Genomic DNA, 18,296 nt, shown 5'->3' with positions numbered 1-18,296 from the left:
ATTTCACCAGACTTATGAGACAAGCCATATACAATCATATGACATTATGTTCTCATGAAACTAGCCACAAACATCAAGTATAAGGAACCGCTGCTTACATATTCAATATTGGAATCCAATATTTAGATCCAGGTTATTTGTTACTAGATCTCTCTCTTCATCAGGAAATATCAGATTTTTTGTTGTTTGTCATGTTAACTCTTCTACCAGCCAAGAGGTAGATGCAGGAGAAAGAAAAAACAGAAGTCAGTAGATGTGAAGTTAAAAAATGTGCAGTTTATTGAAATGGAGAAAACTGTTAACTCAAACTTAAGACAATACAGCACACATAAGATTATAGCAACAGCATAAAAGCATAGCAAGAAACAACATAAAATGCAATAAGCAAGTCAAAAGGAATTTATAAAACAAAAATAAAGAAATGATTCGGGGGTCTGGATAGCTCAGCGAGTATTGACACGGACTACCACACTGGAGTCGCGAGTTTGAATCCAGGGTGTGTTGAGTGACTCCAGCCAGGTCTCCTAAGCAACCAAAATTGGCCCGGTTGCTAGGGAGGGTAGAGCCAATGGGGTAACCTCCTCGTGGTCGCGATTAGTGGTTCTCGCTCTCAGTGGGGCGCATGTTAAGATGTGCGTGGATCCCGGAGAGTAGCATGAGCCTCCACATGTCAGAAGCGGAGACAACTGAGACTTGTCCTCTACCACCCAGATTGAGGTGAGTAACCGTGCCACCACGAGGATCTACTAAGCAGTGGGAATTGGGCATTCCAAATTTGGGGAGAAAAGAATGAGTAAATATAAATTAAACTAAAAGAAATAAAGAAACAACATAACTTAATTTGCTCTCTCAAAGCAGCACACAGGTTGCTTTAAAGAATTTCAGATCCTTCAGATAACACGTTAAAATATTAAGAGAGCGTTTAAAAACAGGTGTCATACATTTGAACTGAGTCACATAGTGAAAAACTAAACATGAAAGTGAACATTGTGTGTTTGAACTATTTGAAATCTCTTCAGTGTCTTTTATTTTATAGTTACAAACAAGCTTAAAGGACATTCAAGTCACTTCACAAGATTACTGTTATAATATTGATGTAATTAAATATCAATAATAATAATAATAAGTGTTTACAAAAGTATATGAGTGTACTTAGATATAGTCTTTGACACAATGATACCAACAAACACATCCTTGTGAAAGAAATCCCATTGGGATGCTGATTTCAATCATAATTTGTAACCATTCCAAATGAGATCAAACAAGCCTATTAATAATTAAATAAGATTAAATTATTTTAATATCATTAGAATTGGTTTTAAATTATGAAAACTCCATTTGTGTTCCATTATTGATTTTTTTGAAAAGTGACAGAATAGCTACATTACACATGAAATTTTCAGAACCGGACACATGCACATAACTCATGGCACCATGACTAAGGTACAATCTTTTACATTATAGATGCTCACATACAACAATTTTTTTAAAATACTATAGAAAGGATAGTTGTCATTCACTAAAGCATGACTTTGCATTTAGTCTCACATTAGTTGTGCCAACTAACCAAAGTACCCATTTCCTCTTTACCATATCCAAAACATTTAAAGGAATCATTCAACAAAAGCATAGAGTAACCAGGGACTCACCATAAAAGCACCATTTATCTGAAAGCTCAAAAGCATTCATCCCCATTAAATCTTATTAAATGGAAAGGAGCAACATGGATATTCTCCAAAACACCTTCTTTTGTGTTCCCTCGAAGAATAAGTCAAATGAGGGGTGAGCAAATTACATAATTTTCATTTTTTGGGTGAAATAATAATTTAATTAAGTGAAACTTTTGAGCTTAATGTCAGTAAGACTTGTGAGAATCGTACACATGCACAAAATGTGCAAAGACATAAACAGTTTTGGCAGTTGGAGTTTTTTGGAGTTGTTATATTTTATATTAAAGATAATTACATATTTCTATTTTATAATACCAAAGACAGGAAGTTTTCTTCAAAACATCTTTTTCTTTCTATGGAAGTAATAAGTCACATGTGTTTGGAACAACATTAGGGCAAGTACATTTTTGGGTGCGGTAATCATTTAAAACAAACACTGTTTAATAGCTGGTTTCAGTTTAACTGCAACATTACCCAAAAGACAATAAAATATGATACAATAATTCACAACTATAAGGTGAACTGTCTGTAACAAAACGGTTAAACAAGCTATTCCATTGGTATTTACAGTACTGATACATTTCTTGCTTCACATCCATTTGATTTAACCACAGAGGAGGACTCGGTTCTGTAAAAGTTAGCAGCGTGTTTGCCCATCCTCTTATTCAAGACTTGAAAAGCAGCACCATCAGTCTGAATATCTTTAAATGTCACCGCTGCATCAGATACATCATCTGCGGCTTTTCCCAACTCCATCTGCCGCCACAGCTTGGGGTGAAAGCAGCAATAGTAGAGAACCTTTATCAGTAGGCCCAAAACATAAACGAGAGGGATTGAAATGATTAGTATAAGGCCGTACGTCTGGGTCAACTCAGCATCTCTGTAAAACCACCACGTGACCAATAGGATTCCACTGTCGGTGATCATAAATGTGTGGTAGATGACACTTCTGCCCCTTGTGTGCCCTTCGGCCACGTTAAACCAGCTGAAGTACCAGATGAGGCCTATGGTGGCCCGGTAGAGCCATTCCCCTATGGTGCTGTCCATGAAATCGGTACCCTGCTTCCAGGCCCATAAGAGAAACACGAGCCACAGAGACAGAAAGTGACCAGCAATGTGGCAGGGCAACACAGAAGCAAAGAGAGCAACCGATGCCACACGCGGGCCAATCAAAAAGAGGTTCCAGAGGAAGTAGACCACGGCGGATGTCCAACCTTGTTTGTCCTTGTCAGGCAGAAATGAACGAAGGGATCGATGATAATCTACCACCATCCAGGCTATTGAAGTTGTGGAGGCGACAACACTAACACCTGTGTAACAAACACATCAGCAACATCATATTTCAATCTCTTGCATTTTCATTTACAACAGTTGATCTCAACTTGTGGGTCGAGACAAAAAAGTTGAGGTCTGTTCTGATAGGGTCGTGAATAGCTCGGGTAGCAAAATGCATAAACTTATCAACGTTTAAAAGGACTTTGAATATATACTGAATATATATATATTAATGTTGACGTTAAACGTTGCTTGACCAATTAAACTCTACGATATTTCGTAGATTTATCAATTTAAAATCCTCAATTACAAATTGCGTGATCAACAATAAGCACACCAACAGGAAGAGCTCCGCCAGAGCATTGGATGGATAGGGATGCGTAGACTCCGTGTGGCGGATGTGGAACCAGCCATGTTATTTTGAAATTAAGTGGGCATTACAGTGAATTGGATTTATATATACAGTATAATGTATATAAAAATAAAATTTCATAAAATATTTTAATAGTTCGCAATGCCCCATCCTAATAACCATTTGTTTATTTATTGGCATTATCACAAGAAAATGAGCCTTAGTTCTGTTATGCTGTCAGTAGAAAATCTTAATGTGAGCCTGCTGTTAAAGGGTTAGTTCACCCAAAAATGAAAAATATCCCATAAGTTACTCACCCTCAAGCCATTCGAGGTGTATATGACTTTCTTCTTTCAGCCAAACACAATCAGAGTTATATAAAAAAATATTCTGGCTCTTCCAAGCTTTATAATGGGAGGGAATGGTACCTTAGATTTTGAAGCCCAAAAAAGCGCATCCATCCATCAAAAAAGTAATCCATACGGCTCCAAGTGGGTAATAAAGGCCTTCTGAAGTGTAGCGATGCATTTTTGTAAAATAAATTTCGATATTTCTAACTTTATAAACTATAATCACTGGCTTCCGGTAACGACCATCAGCACGATCACAAGCACGAGTTCCGGTGTATGACGTAGGCGTAAGCTCCGGTGAGAAGTGACGAACGCGGACGCACAGAGGATAGAGCAAAACAAAATGCCGGTCATGAATTAGAAGACGACAAAAAGGATTTTTAAAGAAAAATATTGGGGGATTTTGATATAAGAGAAGAGGAGATCGAGTTTTTTGCCCAGCCCTATTAGTTTGAACCGGAGTACACCGACCAGGAACTCCGGGAGATGGAGGAGGCTGCAGCAGTGGCACAAACAAAAGAATCTGGTAGACGGAGAGTACGGGAGACGTGGTGGTGCTCATGCAGGAATTGTAAGGTGATGCCAACAGAGGCTGAGAGTGTTTGCTGCCATGAATGGACGATTAGAATGACTGGATAGACGCACGAATGCACCATTTTATGACTAATACTGAGACTAAAATCTATAGTAAAGCTAAAACAACTCACTACTTTTTGCCATTTTTCTATGCTGTAAACAACGCGCACTTCTGTGTTTATCACTTCCCCTTGGAGCCGTATGGATAACTTTTTTGATGGATGGATGTGCTTTTTTGGGCTTCAAAATCTAAGGTACCATTCACTCCCATTATAAAGCTTGGAAGAGCCAGAATATTTTTTAATATAACTCCGGTTGTGTTTGGCTGAAAAAGAAAGTCATATAGACCTAGGATGGCTTGAGAGTGAGTAAATTATGGGATTTTTGGATGAACTAAACATTTAGGGATACAAAAATAAAATTTCTCTCATCATTTACTCAGACTCATACCATCCTAGATGTATATGCCTTTCTTTCTTCTGCAGAAAACAAATTAAGATTTTTAGAAGAATATCTCAGATCTGTAGATCCATACAATGCGAATAAAACACATAAAGGAAACATAAAAGTAATCCATAAGACTCCAGTGGTTAAATCCATGTCTTCAGAAGTGATATGAATAGGGATGCACCGATACCACTTTATCTCTTCCGATTCAGATATCAGAAATCTCAGTATCGGCCGATACCAGTGCTGTTGTTTGCATAATCAGTTTAGAATATCTTTACATTATTGTGTGGAACTAATTGGGTGCAGGGGCGAAAATTTCATCAAAATGTTGGGGGGGACAATAAAAATAACAATTCTCAAGAGCAATTTTTGAAGGGGACACCAAGGGGTTTTTTGTTGTTGCCCCATTTGCATTTGTATTATTTTATTTCTTAAACAATTATTTTAAGAATATATCATTATATTATTTACAATACACATATTTTAATGATATTTTAGGGGGGGACAACCCTCAGATGGGGGGTTCTGACCCCCCCGTGATTTCCGCCTATGATTGGGTGTGCTCTTTAATATGTAAGAAACTTAAACCTCAATCTACACATTATTTCAATATAAATGTATAGCTTATTAAGAAAAACATTGTTAACTAGTAAACTGGATAATGTAGCAGCAAAATTAACAGTAATTCCAGTATAAGTCATCAGTAGAAAAGAAGCATTTTGTTTTCTTTTTGCAACAATGTTTCAACTTGTATCTGGACTTGAAAGGATTCAGAATTCTTTTTTGTTCAATTTAGTTGTAAGATATCAGCTCACTTTTCATTCACACAGTTATTTTTTGGAACCCATTCAACTTAATTATTATTATAATTCGTAAACATATTATCGTTTCTAAAACAAATAATAATATATTATAATAGTAATATATCTCAATCGTGCACCTTTATCTTTTAAACCCTCACGCTTTTATTTTGACATTCTGAACTCTCCAGGAAGTCCTGTAAGTGTCTGTTTGTAGGCAAGTTCACAGTAGTTTAATTCGCTTCTTAATCAAATTCGGGTAAAATGCACCTCCGGTGCCATTCTAAATGCATTATTATAAGTGAACCAAACTTTTGAGCATCTACATCCAAGATGTTTGTTACTAGCACTCAAATATTGCATACCTCGTGAAGGCTAAAAATAGCCTCGAGTGTGTGTGTAAACAGAGCAGCGCCATTCACTGATGCACCAGAGCTGCGTGTGCATTTTATATATTTACTTATAAAACAGCCTTTTGTGATTCACAGAGCTATCGCACGTCTTTAAGAGGCTTTGAATAAAATTTACCAGTCATATGAACTACTTTAATGGTGTTTTAATGGTTCTGTAATTTGACAGTAACAAACATGACTAACACACAGGATCGGATTTGGATCAGGCTCGTCGGACCGATACCCAATCCGTCTAAAAGCTTTGATCGGTGCATCCCTAGATATGACAGGTGAGGGTGAGAAACAGATCAATATATAAGTCCTTTTTTTACTATAAATTCTCTTCTCTTCCCTGCCCAGCAGATGGCGATATGCACAAAGACTAAAAACCACCAAAAACACAAGATGAATGTGAAAGTCAAAGTGGAGATTGATAGTAAAACAAAAACTTAAATATTAGATTATCATATCACTTAAGAAGGGATGGATTAAACCACTGGAGTCTTATGGATTACTTCAATGTTTCCTTTATATGATTTTTGTACCTTCAAAGAAGATTCTGTATCTAAAAACATAAAATACATTTGAGTAATTTTAGTTTTATGTTTAGATAATATATTTTGCGGGAGTCCCGATATTAATTTATTTCTCCCGCTTCCCGCACACACATCAGCGTCTTCCGCCTCTACTCAGCAAACAAAACTTGATCTGCACCGCACTGTTGCATCAGGTCCCGTGTCCTTTGGGAGTCCCATGGGAGTGCACGCCTCTACTTCAAAGTTCAAGTCTCCATTTACTTGCATTTTATGGACCTACTGAGCGGAGATATTCTGCTAAAAATCTTGTTTGTATTCAGCAGAAGAAAGAAAGTCATACACATCTGGGATGGCATGAGGGTGAGTAAATAATGAGAGAATTTTCATTTTCAGGTGAACTATTAATTTAAAGTCACTCATCTGAACAGCTCATGCCCCATAGACACAGTATGAAACAGGCTTAATGGATTGAGTAGTCAATGCAGAAAATATTTTTACATCATAGAGATATGTGCTTTGGGTATCTTTTGGCTTTAGATTCTGTATTATATGAAAAATCGTATTAAATTTGTATTTAAACGAAGAGTAATCAAAACTTAAGCTAACATTCACATTTTAACCAAAAGTCACTGCACATTCAAAACAAGCAAGGTTAGTTATGAAATAGTTTTTTCCTGATTTATCATCAAAATAACTGTCAGATTACAAAAATAATCGATAGTGACAACCATAATTAATTTTGCATATTGTTGGGGTTGAAGTCAAAAGTTTACATACGCCTAACCAAATACATTTAAACTCAGTTTTTCACAATTCCTGAAATGTAATTGTAGTAAACATTCCCTGTCTTATGTCAGTTAGGATCACTACTTTATTTTAAGAATGTGAAATGTCAGAATAATAGTAGAGAGAATTATTTATATCAGCTTTTATTTCTTTCATCACATTCCCAGTGGGTCAGAAGTTTACATACACTTTGTTAGAATTTGGTAGTATTACCTTTAAATTGTTTTAAAAAAAAGTATGATCTTTGTCCCCATGTGCACTTGGCTTTTTTTAATGGCGGTTTTGGGGCAGTGGCTTCTTCCTTGCTGTGCAGCCTTTCAGGCTATGTCGATACAGGACTTGTTCTACTGTGGATATAGATACTTATCTACCCGTTTCCTCCAGCATCTTCACAGGGTTCTTTGTTGTTGTTCTGGGATTGATTTGCACTTTTTGCACCAAACTATGTTCATCTCTAGGAGACAGAATGAATATCCTTCCTGAGCAGAATGATGGATGAGTGGTCTCAAGGTGTTTATACTTGCATACTATTGTTTTTACAGATGAACATGGTATCTTCAGGCGTTTGGAAATTGCTCCAAAGACAATTTTCTTTCTGAGGTCTTAGCTGATTTCTTTAGTTTTTCCCATGTCAAGCAAATAGGCACTGAGATTGAAGGTAGGCTTTAAAATAGATCCACAGGTACACCTCCAGTTCAGTACACCTCCTAACAGAAGCTAATTGTCTCAAGACTTGACATCATGTTCTGGAATTTTCCAAGCTGCTTAAAGTCACAGTTAACTTAGTGTAGGTAAATGTCTGACCTACTGCAATTAAAAGTGAAACAATCTGTCTGTAAACAATTGTTGGAATGACTCATGTCATGCACAAAGTAGATGTTCTAAACGACTTGCCAAAACTATAGTTTGTTAATATTAAATGTGTGGAGAGGTTAAAACATTTGTTTTAATGACTTTAACCTAAGTGTATGTAAACTTCTGACTTCAACTGTAAATAATTGACATCAAGGATTTTTTTTTTCTTTACTTTTGTAAAATAAGCAATTTTGGTACTGTGTTTGGTCGCCACATCATGTCAAATGTAAAATCTGGGTCTTGCAGCTAAACCAGTTAAGAACCACTGCTTTATACCATGTAAGAAGGTCAGATAAACCTACATGTTTCTGCATTTCCTGTTTGTCACTGCTTCTCATTTTCTCAAATCAAACAGGATGGCAATACTGACTTTATCCATGGTGGAACCACAAACTGACATGAGGTAATCAACCATAAATTGGAGGAAGTTTGAGCTTCAACTGAATCGTTTCTGGATTTTAAGGTAAATTACAGTTTTAGCTAAGAACAAATACATCTTCCCCTAAACTGATCGGTTGTTGTTTTGAACTGAAGTGGTTACTCACATTGGACAATCCTTGCGTGGTTGCAGTGCAGCATGATGTACGTCATGAGGGTGAGCTGCGGTGCGCTCTCACAGAAGGTCTCAATGAGACGCAGCATGCTGAGGTCATGGGTCAGATAAACTGCATACTCAGACCCACATCCCCCTCGACACCACACACGAAAGCCCTGCCATATGGCTGATATGTGCCTTTGGGAGGGAAAAGGGTCACAATGTAGAGTATACTCTAAACAAATGTACAAAAAACAACATATGTGAAGCAAATGTAAAGCATTTTTAATTAACAATGTTTTTGGACATTTAGCATGGTATTATTTGAAAAACCTTGCTGTATCATGTACAGTAGCTAAATACCATGGTGCATGAATATGCAATCAGTCAGTACCATACTATATATTAGGGGTGGGACAACATGGTTCACAATTTGATATAACATTGATTCAATATAACACTTAAATGACAAAATATGACAGAAAATTATGTTTATTATTATAAAAAATGTTAAAAAATGTTTAAAGGTACAATATGTAACAATTTTAATGTAATATTCACCTTTTTTTGCCAATGTGTGAACGGCTTGTAACGCAACTTAAACAATTAGCCCTTCCCAGACTTCCTAGGTTGCCTATTAAAGCCTGTAGATGGATTTTCATGCAAAAGGAGCAGGTGGCTTTTGCCTGGAAAATCCAAAGGATGTGACGTTTATGCGTGCTCCCAAGAGCCTTGCTTCCGCTGTTCAACAGCGACAACAAACTGCAACACTAGGTAACATAATCTTAGAGATGGAATCCAGCAAACGTCCGGCTCCCAGCACAACACTGAATCCTACACAAACTCAGAATAAGCCAAAATAACAAAACAAATAACAATTTATCTACTGAATCCCGTCTGGCTAAGCGGAAACGTGATTGTGGTCGAGGGAAAACTAGAGTGAACATCGGCAGGGCATTTGATTCCTGGAGGGACCTTCACTCTGTTTTGGGGATCAAAATCAACCCTGAATTGGCATTCTTCTTATTGGACAGGCACATTTACATAACTGTAAAGCATGTGAAATATAGTGTCATAAGGATTGATCTGTGTAATTTTAGCAAACTTGATCTTGCCTGCACAGTAACTGTCATAATCAATATCAATCTGTAATTATTCAGCAAGGTAAACTACAATAACACATGAAATGAATGCTAGATAATGTTCAAGATAATGCAAAAAGCTCCATTCATTAGCGTAACGTAACTTTATTAAACAGAAAATATACAATCTATTATTTTAAAACAACAGCGCATCGATATATCAAATGTGATGGAATCACATCAATACTGAATTGTGTCAACATATTTATAATGTACTATTTTATAAACAGCTACTCACATCATCCACCAAATTTAGCTAACAGCTATTGATAAAGCTGGCTAGCTAGTTAACGCCGACATTAGCTATCGTATAAATGCAGTCAATGTATCATGCAAAGAAAAGAGATTACTTAAAACTACAGTCTTGCATAGTCAGACCTATATCCACACTTTGTTTTAGCCCTGTTCCAGCACTGGAGAGTCAAATATCAAAGTTTGAAGTAAAACAATCATAACTGTGTAATTTTAATTATGCTGCCTCATCTGTCATCATGATGCCGGTGAATCACGTTCCGTCTCTTTGTATGTTACATCATTGTTTTGGCCGATGCTCGCATCCCTATGATGTGTTAGCAGGAGCTTGAGCACGAGCAACAGGCAGCTGACTGCAGTTCAATTAATGGCCGCAGGTGTCATTAATAACAAGGCTTTCTGAATCTTACATACTGCACCTTTAAGCAAAATGCAAATGATAATTTTTCATCAGAATATAGTTCTCTAATACACAATATAAATGATTAAAGTTCAAACAATAAATCAACATCTTAGCTCATGGGCATATTTTTAAGTTCCGTACTAACACTAAGTGCTTCAGTACACTACACCGGCGTCCTGCGTGAAGCAGTTTTTATTATCATCTGCGGCAGCAGCATCTTAGTCTCTGCCAGGCACAGCTATCATAATAATAATGCAGAATACAAGATGGGGTACAATTCAAACAATTGTATTAAATGAAATGAAGTGCTCTTCCTCCATTCTCGTGTCATTTGTTTACCTCACGAGAGAGCGTGTCGCCCTTATTACACTCCCAACAGCAACAAGTGGAAGTGGAACTAATATTACCAACATCCATCAAAATGAAAAGGAAGGAAAGTACATATGATAAATCTATATAAAATAATTAGATAAAGCATTGTTAAATGAAATATAATAAAATAATAAATACAAATAATTACATGTAATGGTGACAAACTAACCAAAAGTTTCACTTTAAGTTTAATTACACCAATGGGTTATTAGTTCTTCTTCAGTTAGAATTTATTTACAGTAGATCATAGTTTGTATAAGCCTACTTGTAAAGAGTATAATTTAATATTTTGTGTTTATTTAATTATTCAACCAACCAACAGTATTTTTGACAGCAAAAACTAGGCAACTATGGTATTACCAACAGGAAAATGTTGAGCAGAAAGCTTACATGTAACGAGTTTTGACAGAGATGCTGATAAAAAGTTAAATCATCAGCATCGTACGATTAAAGGAAAAGAAAATTGGAGATCGTATCGGATGTTCAAATCCTGATGGGAGGATTCCAGTTGATTGGGTTTCAAAAATGAATGATGATGATTAGTGGGTTGAAATAGATACATGGTGGATGGGTACAATTTGAATATGAAGAAGAATGTTTTTCCTTTGTTTAACTGTTTATATATTTATTTGTTTATGGGTGAACTGAAAAAAGGTCTCAGTTTGGTTCTTTTTAAGAGGACTCATCTGTGAAAACCCCAGTGGGCTTGTGGCAGTTGAACATGTGAAAAATATTACCTTTATTTATTTTTTGTTTATCATAATCGCAGATCAAATTGCAATCGCAATATTTTTCTAAATAATCGCAATGTTTTTCTCCGAATAGTGCAGTCATAGAGTAGGGTACAACAGGTCTAAGGGTTCTGTGGGGGTTAAAGGCTCCTTTGGTTTGATTTTCTCCTAAAACACTAAACAGCAACAAAAACTACCACAGCATTTTCCTAAACATACGCTTCAAAATATTCCTGAGCAATGAGATCTTTGCGCATGGTGTCTAAAGTTTGATTTTTAGGCAATTTGATCACATTTTTTTATATTTTTTTAAATATTGCAAAATTATAGCTAATAAAAATTACTGAAATTACCACATTTATTTTGAGACAAACTACATATTTATAGAATAGAATACTTGAAATGTTGAAATGAACAGGAAATCGTGCACCCTTTTCTAAAGTATTCATTTTGAGTAAGCATTATCCTAATTTGTTTCTCAAAAAAAGCATCTTGTTGTCTCAAAATGATCTGCATTACTTTACAAAATTTTTACCTATATTTACATGATATCACTTTAGCCCCCCTGAGGACCATTTACCCCAAACTCTGTTTTGTTGGGTATTCAAGGTGGCAGCTTAGACAATAGTTGAGTTTTGCAAACGCTCTGCACCATTTAAAATTTGCATCCGTATTTGGGAACAGAAATGTCGTTTCATATTTCTTTGTTGTATGTCCTAATATGAGTTTGGAAAACTATTTTTCGAGACAATCCAACAGCATGCCGCAAAGGAACACAATTAATTCCAGCAAGTCAGAACCAGAGCCTAGCCGACATGCCAATGAGGATAATGCGGCTAGTGGTTCAAGCCCTTTCTGTTGCTCTATTGGTAACATAGTTGTCTGACCATGCTGCTGTTTTTTTTAGATTTGAAACTCTGTAAATCAGACCCTGTAAATCAGACAAGACATTGGAGATTTAATCATTTTATTTTGAAAGATTGCACTTTTATTTCTTATTACAGATCTGAGTTTAGTTCATTTCTGTCAATCAATATCCTCTCCACTGAAGATAAATCCTTATTATGGGAGACATCTAAAGCTTTTTCAAGAGGCCTAATAATTTCTTACGTGTTTAGTAAAAGGCATGGCAAGTCGAGCAGAAAATTATTCTGGAATTTAAACTTAAACGGTCTGAAAGAGAATATGTTGTAACTCCAAGTGCAGTTAAAATAAAATAAATAACTGCTCTTCGTTCTGCCCAAAATTCCTTATTGATTAAGAATGCTGAAGAAAAAAATGTATTTGCTAGGCAGAGAATGTAGGAGCATGGTAATAATGCAGGAAAATACCTAGCCTCCCTTACTAAGAAGAAAGCCGATTCTCAAAATATCTCTTAAAATTAAGGATGGCCAGGGGCGGGGCCTGGCTAGCTCAGCGAGTACTGATGCTGACTACCATCCCCGGGTTCGCGAGTTCGAATCCAGGGTGTGCCGAGTGACTCCATCCATGTGTCCTAAGCAACCAAATTGACCCGGTTGCTAGGGAGGGTAGAGTAACTTGGGGTAACCTCCTCGTGGTCACGATTAATGGTTCTCGCTCTCAATGGGGCGCATTTTCAATTGTGTGTGGATCGCGGAGAATAGCATGGGCCTCCACATGCTGTGAGTTTCCGTGGTGTCATGCACAACGAGCCACATGATAAGATGTGTGGAAGTAGTGGGAATTGGGCATTCCAAATTGGGAGAAAAGCGGATACATGTTTTTTTTTTTTTTTTTTAGAAAGGATGGCCAGGGGCACCTTTCTTTTAGTGCTACTGCAATAAATAATACATTTGCACAATTTTACAAAAGCTTATATAGAGAAGAGAGCACGCCTGATTGCTTTGAACTGATATGACGCTTTTTTTACTAAAATTCGCTTCCATCTATATCCAATGATCAGAGATCAGCCTTGGATGATCCTAATTGTAGTTTAAACCCTTTTTTATTGAGGAATCTAGCAATTCAACAGTCATTATTGCATAACTCATGATTTCAGATTAATGGGAGATATGAAAAAAAATTATATAAAAAAGAACAAGAACAACTAACCACACACATTACTCCCCACCCTAGAGACTTAAATCATGCCACGCTAACGGGGCAGTCAGTGCCACACAATTACTCAACCTACACCGTCAAGATAATGGAGAAGGGGAAACAAAATCTAATCAAAATGATTCAGTTTGTTTAATAAACAGAAACACATTTTTTTTACACATGTAATAACTTTACCATTTCTTCCAGCCACAGTTTGTCATATGGAATCTCAGTCTTTTTCCAAATCCTTAATACAAGTTTCTTTGCCACAATAAGCCCATAGCAAGCGTTGTTGACATTTTTGAAGTGGGGTGAGTTTACCTGAGATTCTTAATATCACTAGAAGTGGATCGGGCTTCACTTCAGTATGAAACATATCTGATTGAATTTGAAATATATTAGTAAAAAATTTACTATTAGCCAACAGAGAACGTAAATGTGCAGAAGAGTAGCTTCATCAATCTGACACTTATCACATAATGGGGAAACATCTGGAAAAATTATATTTAGCTTTGTTTTAGCATAATGAAATCGATGGATGATCTTAAATTGAATAAGACAGTGCCTTGAGTTAATAGAAAATTTATGTATATGTTCTCTGGATGATCCAATTTGTAGACGAGAGGTTTTGACACAATTAAAAAAGCCAATAATCTGGGAAAGGTCCTGGCCCAGATAGACTGAGTAGTGAAATTTACAAGGAGTTTAAGCAGATTTTAGTTGACCATCTCTTGAACATGTATAATCTTTATTTAAGCAAAGGTTTCTTTTAAGCTTTCTATTCCGCCTTCCTTACGAGAAGCAAATATCTTTTTGATACTAAAGAAGGATAAGAAGCCTGAGTAGTGTGCCTCTACCTCGTACAGGCCAATTTTGCTTTTGAATAACGATTTGAAGATTCTTTCTAAAATACTTGCTTCAAGGCTTGAAGGCTTACTTCCTCAGCTTATTAAAGATGATCAAACAGGTTTTATTAAGGGCCGTAGGTCTACTAATAATATTAGCAGATTGTTAAATTCTATTCAGGCCTATCAACTGTCCAATAAAGATAGCTTGATCATTTCTATGGATGCGGAAAAAGCCTTTGACCGCATGTAATGGTCAGATCTCTTTTATATCTTCGGTAAATTTGGTCTGGGTGAAAAATATGTTATCTGGGTCAGACTGTTGTATAATAAAAAATTTTGTCAAATGTTTAAAGCAAATTTTATACCTTTATTTGATCCTATAAAACTTGATTTAGAGAGGTGGAATGCTCTCCCTATCTTGTGGATGAGCTGTATTGCTCTTTCTGAAAACATTCTTTCTTGATTGCTTCATCCAATTCACATGATACCGATTGTTTCCTCCCATAAAACTATAATTAAATATATTGCGTTTCCCAAATGTAATGGGTGGCTTTAATCTCACATATATTGAGAAAAACCAGCTCAGTGCCCACCTCTGTTGCATAACTGCTTGGATATCTGGTTATAAACTTTTTTTAAAATGGTTAAAGACTGTAAAGGCTGTGTGTATTAATCCCATTACTGTTAACACCATTAAGGCATGGCACACAATTAGGCATTTAGAGGGGAGATCCGGCTTGACGTCAATCTTCACTCCCATTTGTGACCGTCTTGATTTCCTACCTGGCATCATCGATCAGATTTCCCAGAAAATGCACTATTGACAAGGATTTCTTTTGCTACCTACAGATAAGAAACTTTGTTCAAAAGAACACAACGCTTCTTTCTCAAGTATGAGACATGGGACATGGCTTGGGAGAATGTAAAGACCTTGAACGTGTGTAACAATGTAATATACATAGGGTTCATATTTCTCCTTCCCGGTCGACTTTACCCCCTACTGTCCTAAATGTGAGACAGAAACAAGAATCATAACAATAAAATAAAGCACAAAGGTTCTGGTAGAATATTTCTAGAAAATTCTGGGCATCACTATAGGATTAGACCCATTGTGGTTTTTATTAGGAATATCATCCATGATGGGCTTCAATAAGTACCAAGAGAATCTTTGTAATGTCCTAACTTTCTGTGCTAGAAAATGCATAATTTTATGATGGATTTCAGATAGAGGCCCAACTCTTATAATCTGGCATCAAACTATTTTTGAGTATGAAACATCATATTATCTGACTTGCTTGTTGCGTCACAATGACAAAGTACAATGACAAAGTTATGTACATGTATGTATGTATATTTATTTTAATGTCAAAGTGTGTATTAACCTATTTCTCCCTTTTGTTGCTGTTGATAGCGCAAGTACTTTTGAACAAAAAGGGCGATTTACCAGTTTACACATATTTCTGGTTTCACATGAGTGTTGTGCGAGCCACAAAGTTATTAGAAAACAGTAGAGAGTGGGGATTTGAATAATAAGATATTGAAAATATTCCAAGTGTATTCCAATGGAATAATTCATAGGATATGGTTCATTGCTTGGGTGACAAGTTTGCAAGACAGCAGTGTCTGGTGTGTTCTTCACATTGCAATGGCAGAATAAACAAAAATAAAAAGGCAAGAACACACAACACAACACTTTCAAACTAGATGACTGTAGCATAACCTCATTACATAATTCATGTATTAATTGTATCCGGATAGTGAAAACGCATTGCATTTACACCTTCTTTGAATTTGGCCAGAATGCGTTCCTGACCACCTCTGAATGTTGTTTCAGTGATCCGATTGTGATGTGATCAAAATGTGTCTTGGGTGCTTTTACACCTGTCATTTATTATCAGTGTTATCTGATAGCGATCACCTAAAACGCATGTTAATGCAAAGTGCAAATTTGCCTAAGTGTCTAATAGGAGGGATGCGGAGATAAAGAGTGTAGTTCAGCTGGTCGTGTGGTCTCAAAATGTTGGCCTCCATGAGGTGACCTGCTCCATTTAAGATACAAATTGTCCCAATAACATCAAAAATGTCAGATTTTACTATCCTTATGGGGACATTTGGTCCCCACAATGTGATAAATACATACACGCACACACCTTAATTGGTGAACTACTACCTGAATAGACTGAATGTAAATTAAAATGTGATGATTTCACATTTGAATACAATTCATTATTATTAGTATTTCCATGTCACCCGGTCTTATTTAGATGAAAGGATTTGTCAGGGTGAACAGGGTTATGATGACTCTTACAGAGGAACACACATGTATTAGGAAACCGGCTGGAAATGTCAACATGACATGGTACAACCACGTTTTAGCACAAATGCCATTATAATAGCATTTATCCTTCAAATTATCTTGGGAGTACCATATAAATATCACTGTCTATGAATATAGCATGGTAAGCCTATATCAAAATACCAATAAACAGTATCTGATACCATCACAGTACAAGGTACAAGTAGCTACTCCTTTATTATGAGTTATGTTTCTTGATTATGATTTTTGTAATAAAGCATTTTTATTATACAGTGGTTTGACAAGCAGACGATCAATCATTAACAGGTTCTACATCTCAGGATTTGCACCCAAGTGTTTAATGTATGGATTTGCCTATACAATTTTCAAACAGGTTATTAAAATTTCAACTCCATAACTAGGTTGTAAATCAAAATCACTATACAAACAAGCTCCTGTTGCATGCTGTTATCAAGCCCTAAATAAATTACAGTGTCCGTTTATAACACATTTAGTGTTTTATGACAGATTTGTTTAGCAACAAAATTTGCACAATTTTAACAGATTTTCTCAAATCGAATAAAATAATAAATATAAATAAAAAACTAATAATTTACTTTTATAGTACCAATTCCTAAATATATCAATGCATAAGTTAACTTATAATATATACATATTATTGTATATTAATAATTATACATTACTTTAAATTTTCTAAATCGCAATGGTGACAATTAGAAAAGTGCACTATTTTTATGTTAGATTTTTATGCCTGGGTTAATCTGGCAAATTTTGGCCGTTTTTGTAACACAATGTATTAAAATATCCGCACACTGACCTGACGAAGAAGCCCAGCTGACACACGTGGAGGAAGAGCGAAAGTTTGACTCGTTTCGCACCGCCGAACAGAACGAGGTTCCCAGCTGACGCTTGAGGCTCAAAGTCCTCCAGATCACGATCATACTGAAGCCAAAACCAACTAAACATCTGAATGATCACAGACGACAGGAGCATAAAGCCCAGCACGAGCCCGAACCACACGAACTCTCCACGCGTGTAAAACTCCTTCGCCACCCACAGATCCGAGCCCACGTCAAACAGAAAAGTGCACACACTGATGACAGTGAAGACAAAATCCAGCCAGGAATATTTCGAAAAACTCGGACACTCCATGTTGCGATCAACGCTAAACCCGAAGCAACCTTCGCGTGCATTTAGCAGTGTACCGTTAGCATGTTTAGGGTTACAAGGGTTCAAGCTTCATCTAAAACTCCGATTCCTGCGAACCACAAATCCGCAGGCAACATGTCGCACCAGAGCCATTTCTAAGACAGCAGTCAGGCTACTCCACCACGTTAAAAAACAAATAAGTCAAACTTTACCAAGCGATGGTCACGCCCGCGTGACGTCACACTGCAACAGGATAGGACGTTTACGTTTCAATAACAGTATTAAAATATATTTAAATACCAACACACTTAGATGCGAACATAATGTATTATATGAATTAGCCTCATATAAAGTGTTAATATAAATAATATTGATAGTTTATATTTTTTTATTAAACTGAGTAGATGCTAAAGAAAAGTATTTTTTTTTTTTTGTAATTTGTCC

The 18,296-nt window shown here is 36.3% G+C and overlaps 1 protein-coding gene across 4 annotated transcripts; it reads right to left on the bottom strand.

Annotated features, from left to right (window-relative positions):
- Positions 1-262: 262 nt before the first annotated feature.
- LOC127620341 (XK-related protein 8-like) lies at positions 263-18,051 on the bottom strand. Of its 4 annotated transcripts, none has more exons than XM_052093548.1 (4): positions 17,521-17,645; positions 9,139-9,411; positions 8,588-8,775; positions 263-2,980 (listed from the first exon to the last, which is right to left on the bottom strand). In XM_052093548.1, the coding sequence occupies exons 2-4, from the start codon at positions 9,237-9,239 to the stop codon at positions 2,235-2,237; spliced, it is 1,035 nt and encodes a 344-aa protein (XP_051949508.1). In that variant the 5' UTR covers positions 9,240-9,411; positions 17,521-17,645; the 3' UTR covers positions 263-2,234. The 4 variants fall into 4 exon arrangements, with proteins under 4 accessions (XP_051949508.1, XP_051949509.1, XP_051949505.1 ...); XM_052093549.1 differs by having other exon boundaries at positions 9,139-9,263; positions 17,521-17,615; XM_052093545.1 differs by lacking the exon at positions 9,139-9,411 and having other exon boundaries at positions 17,521-18,051.
- Between the last annotated feature and the right edge of the window lie 245 nt (positions 18,052-18,296).

The sequence above is a fragment of the Xyrauchen texanus genome, chromosome 26 (assembly GCF_025860055.1).
Source record: "Xyrauchen texanus isolate HMW12.3.18 chromosome 26, RBS_HiC_50CHRs, whole genome shotgun sequence".
NCBI classification, from domain to species: domain Eukaryota; kingdom Metazoa; phylum Chordata; class Actinopteri; order Cypriniformes; family Catostomidae; genus Xyrauchen; species Xyrauchen texanus.
Note: the sequence above shows the minus strand (reverse complement) of the source record. Positions and strands in the feature narration are given on the sequence as shown.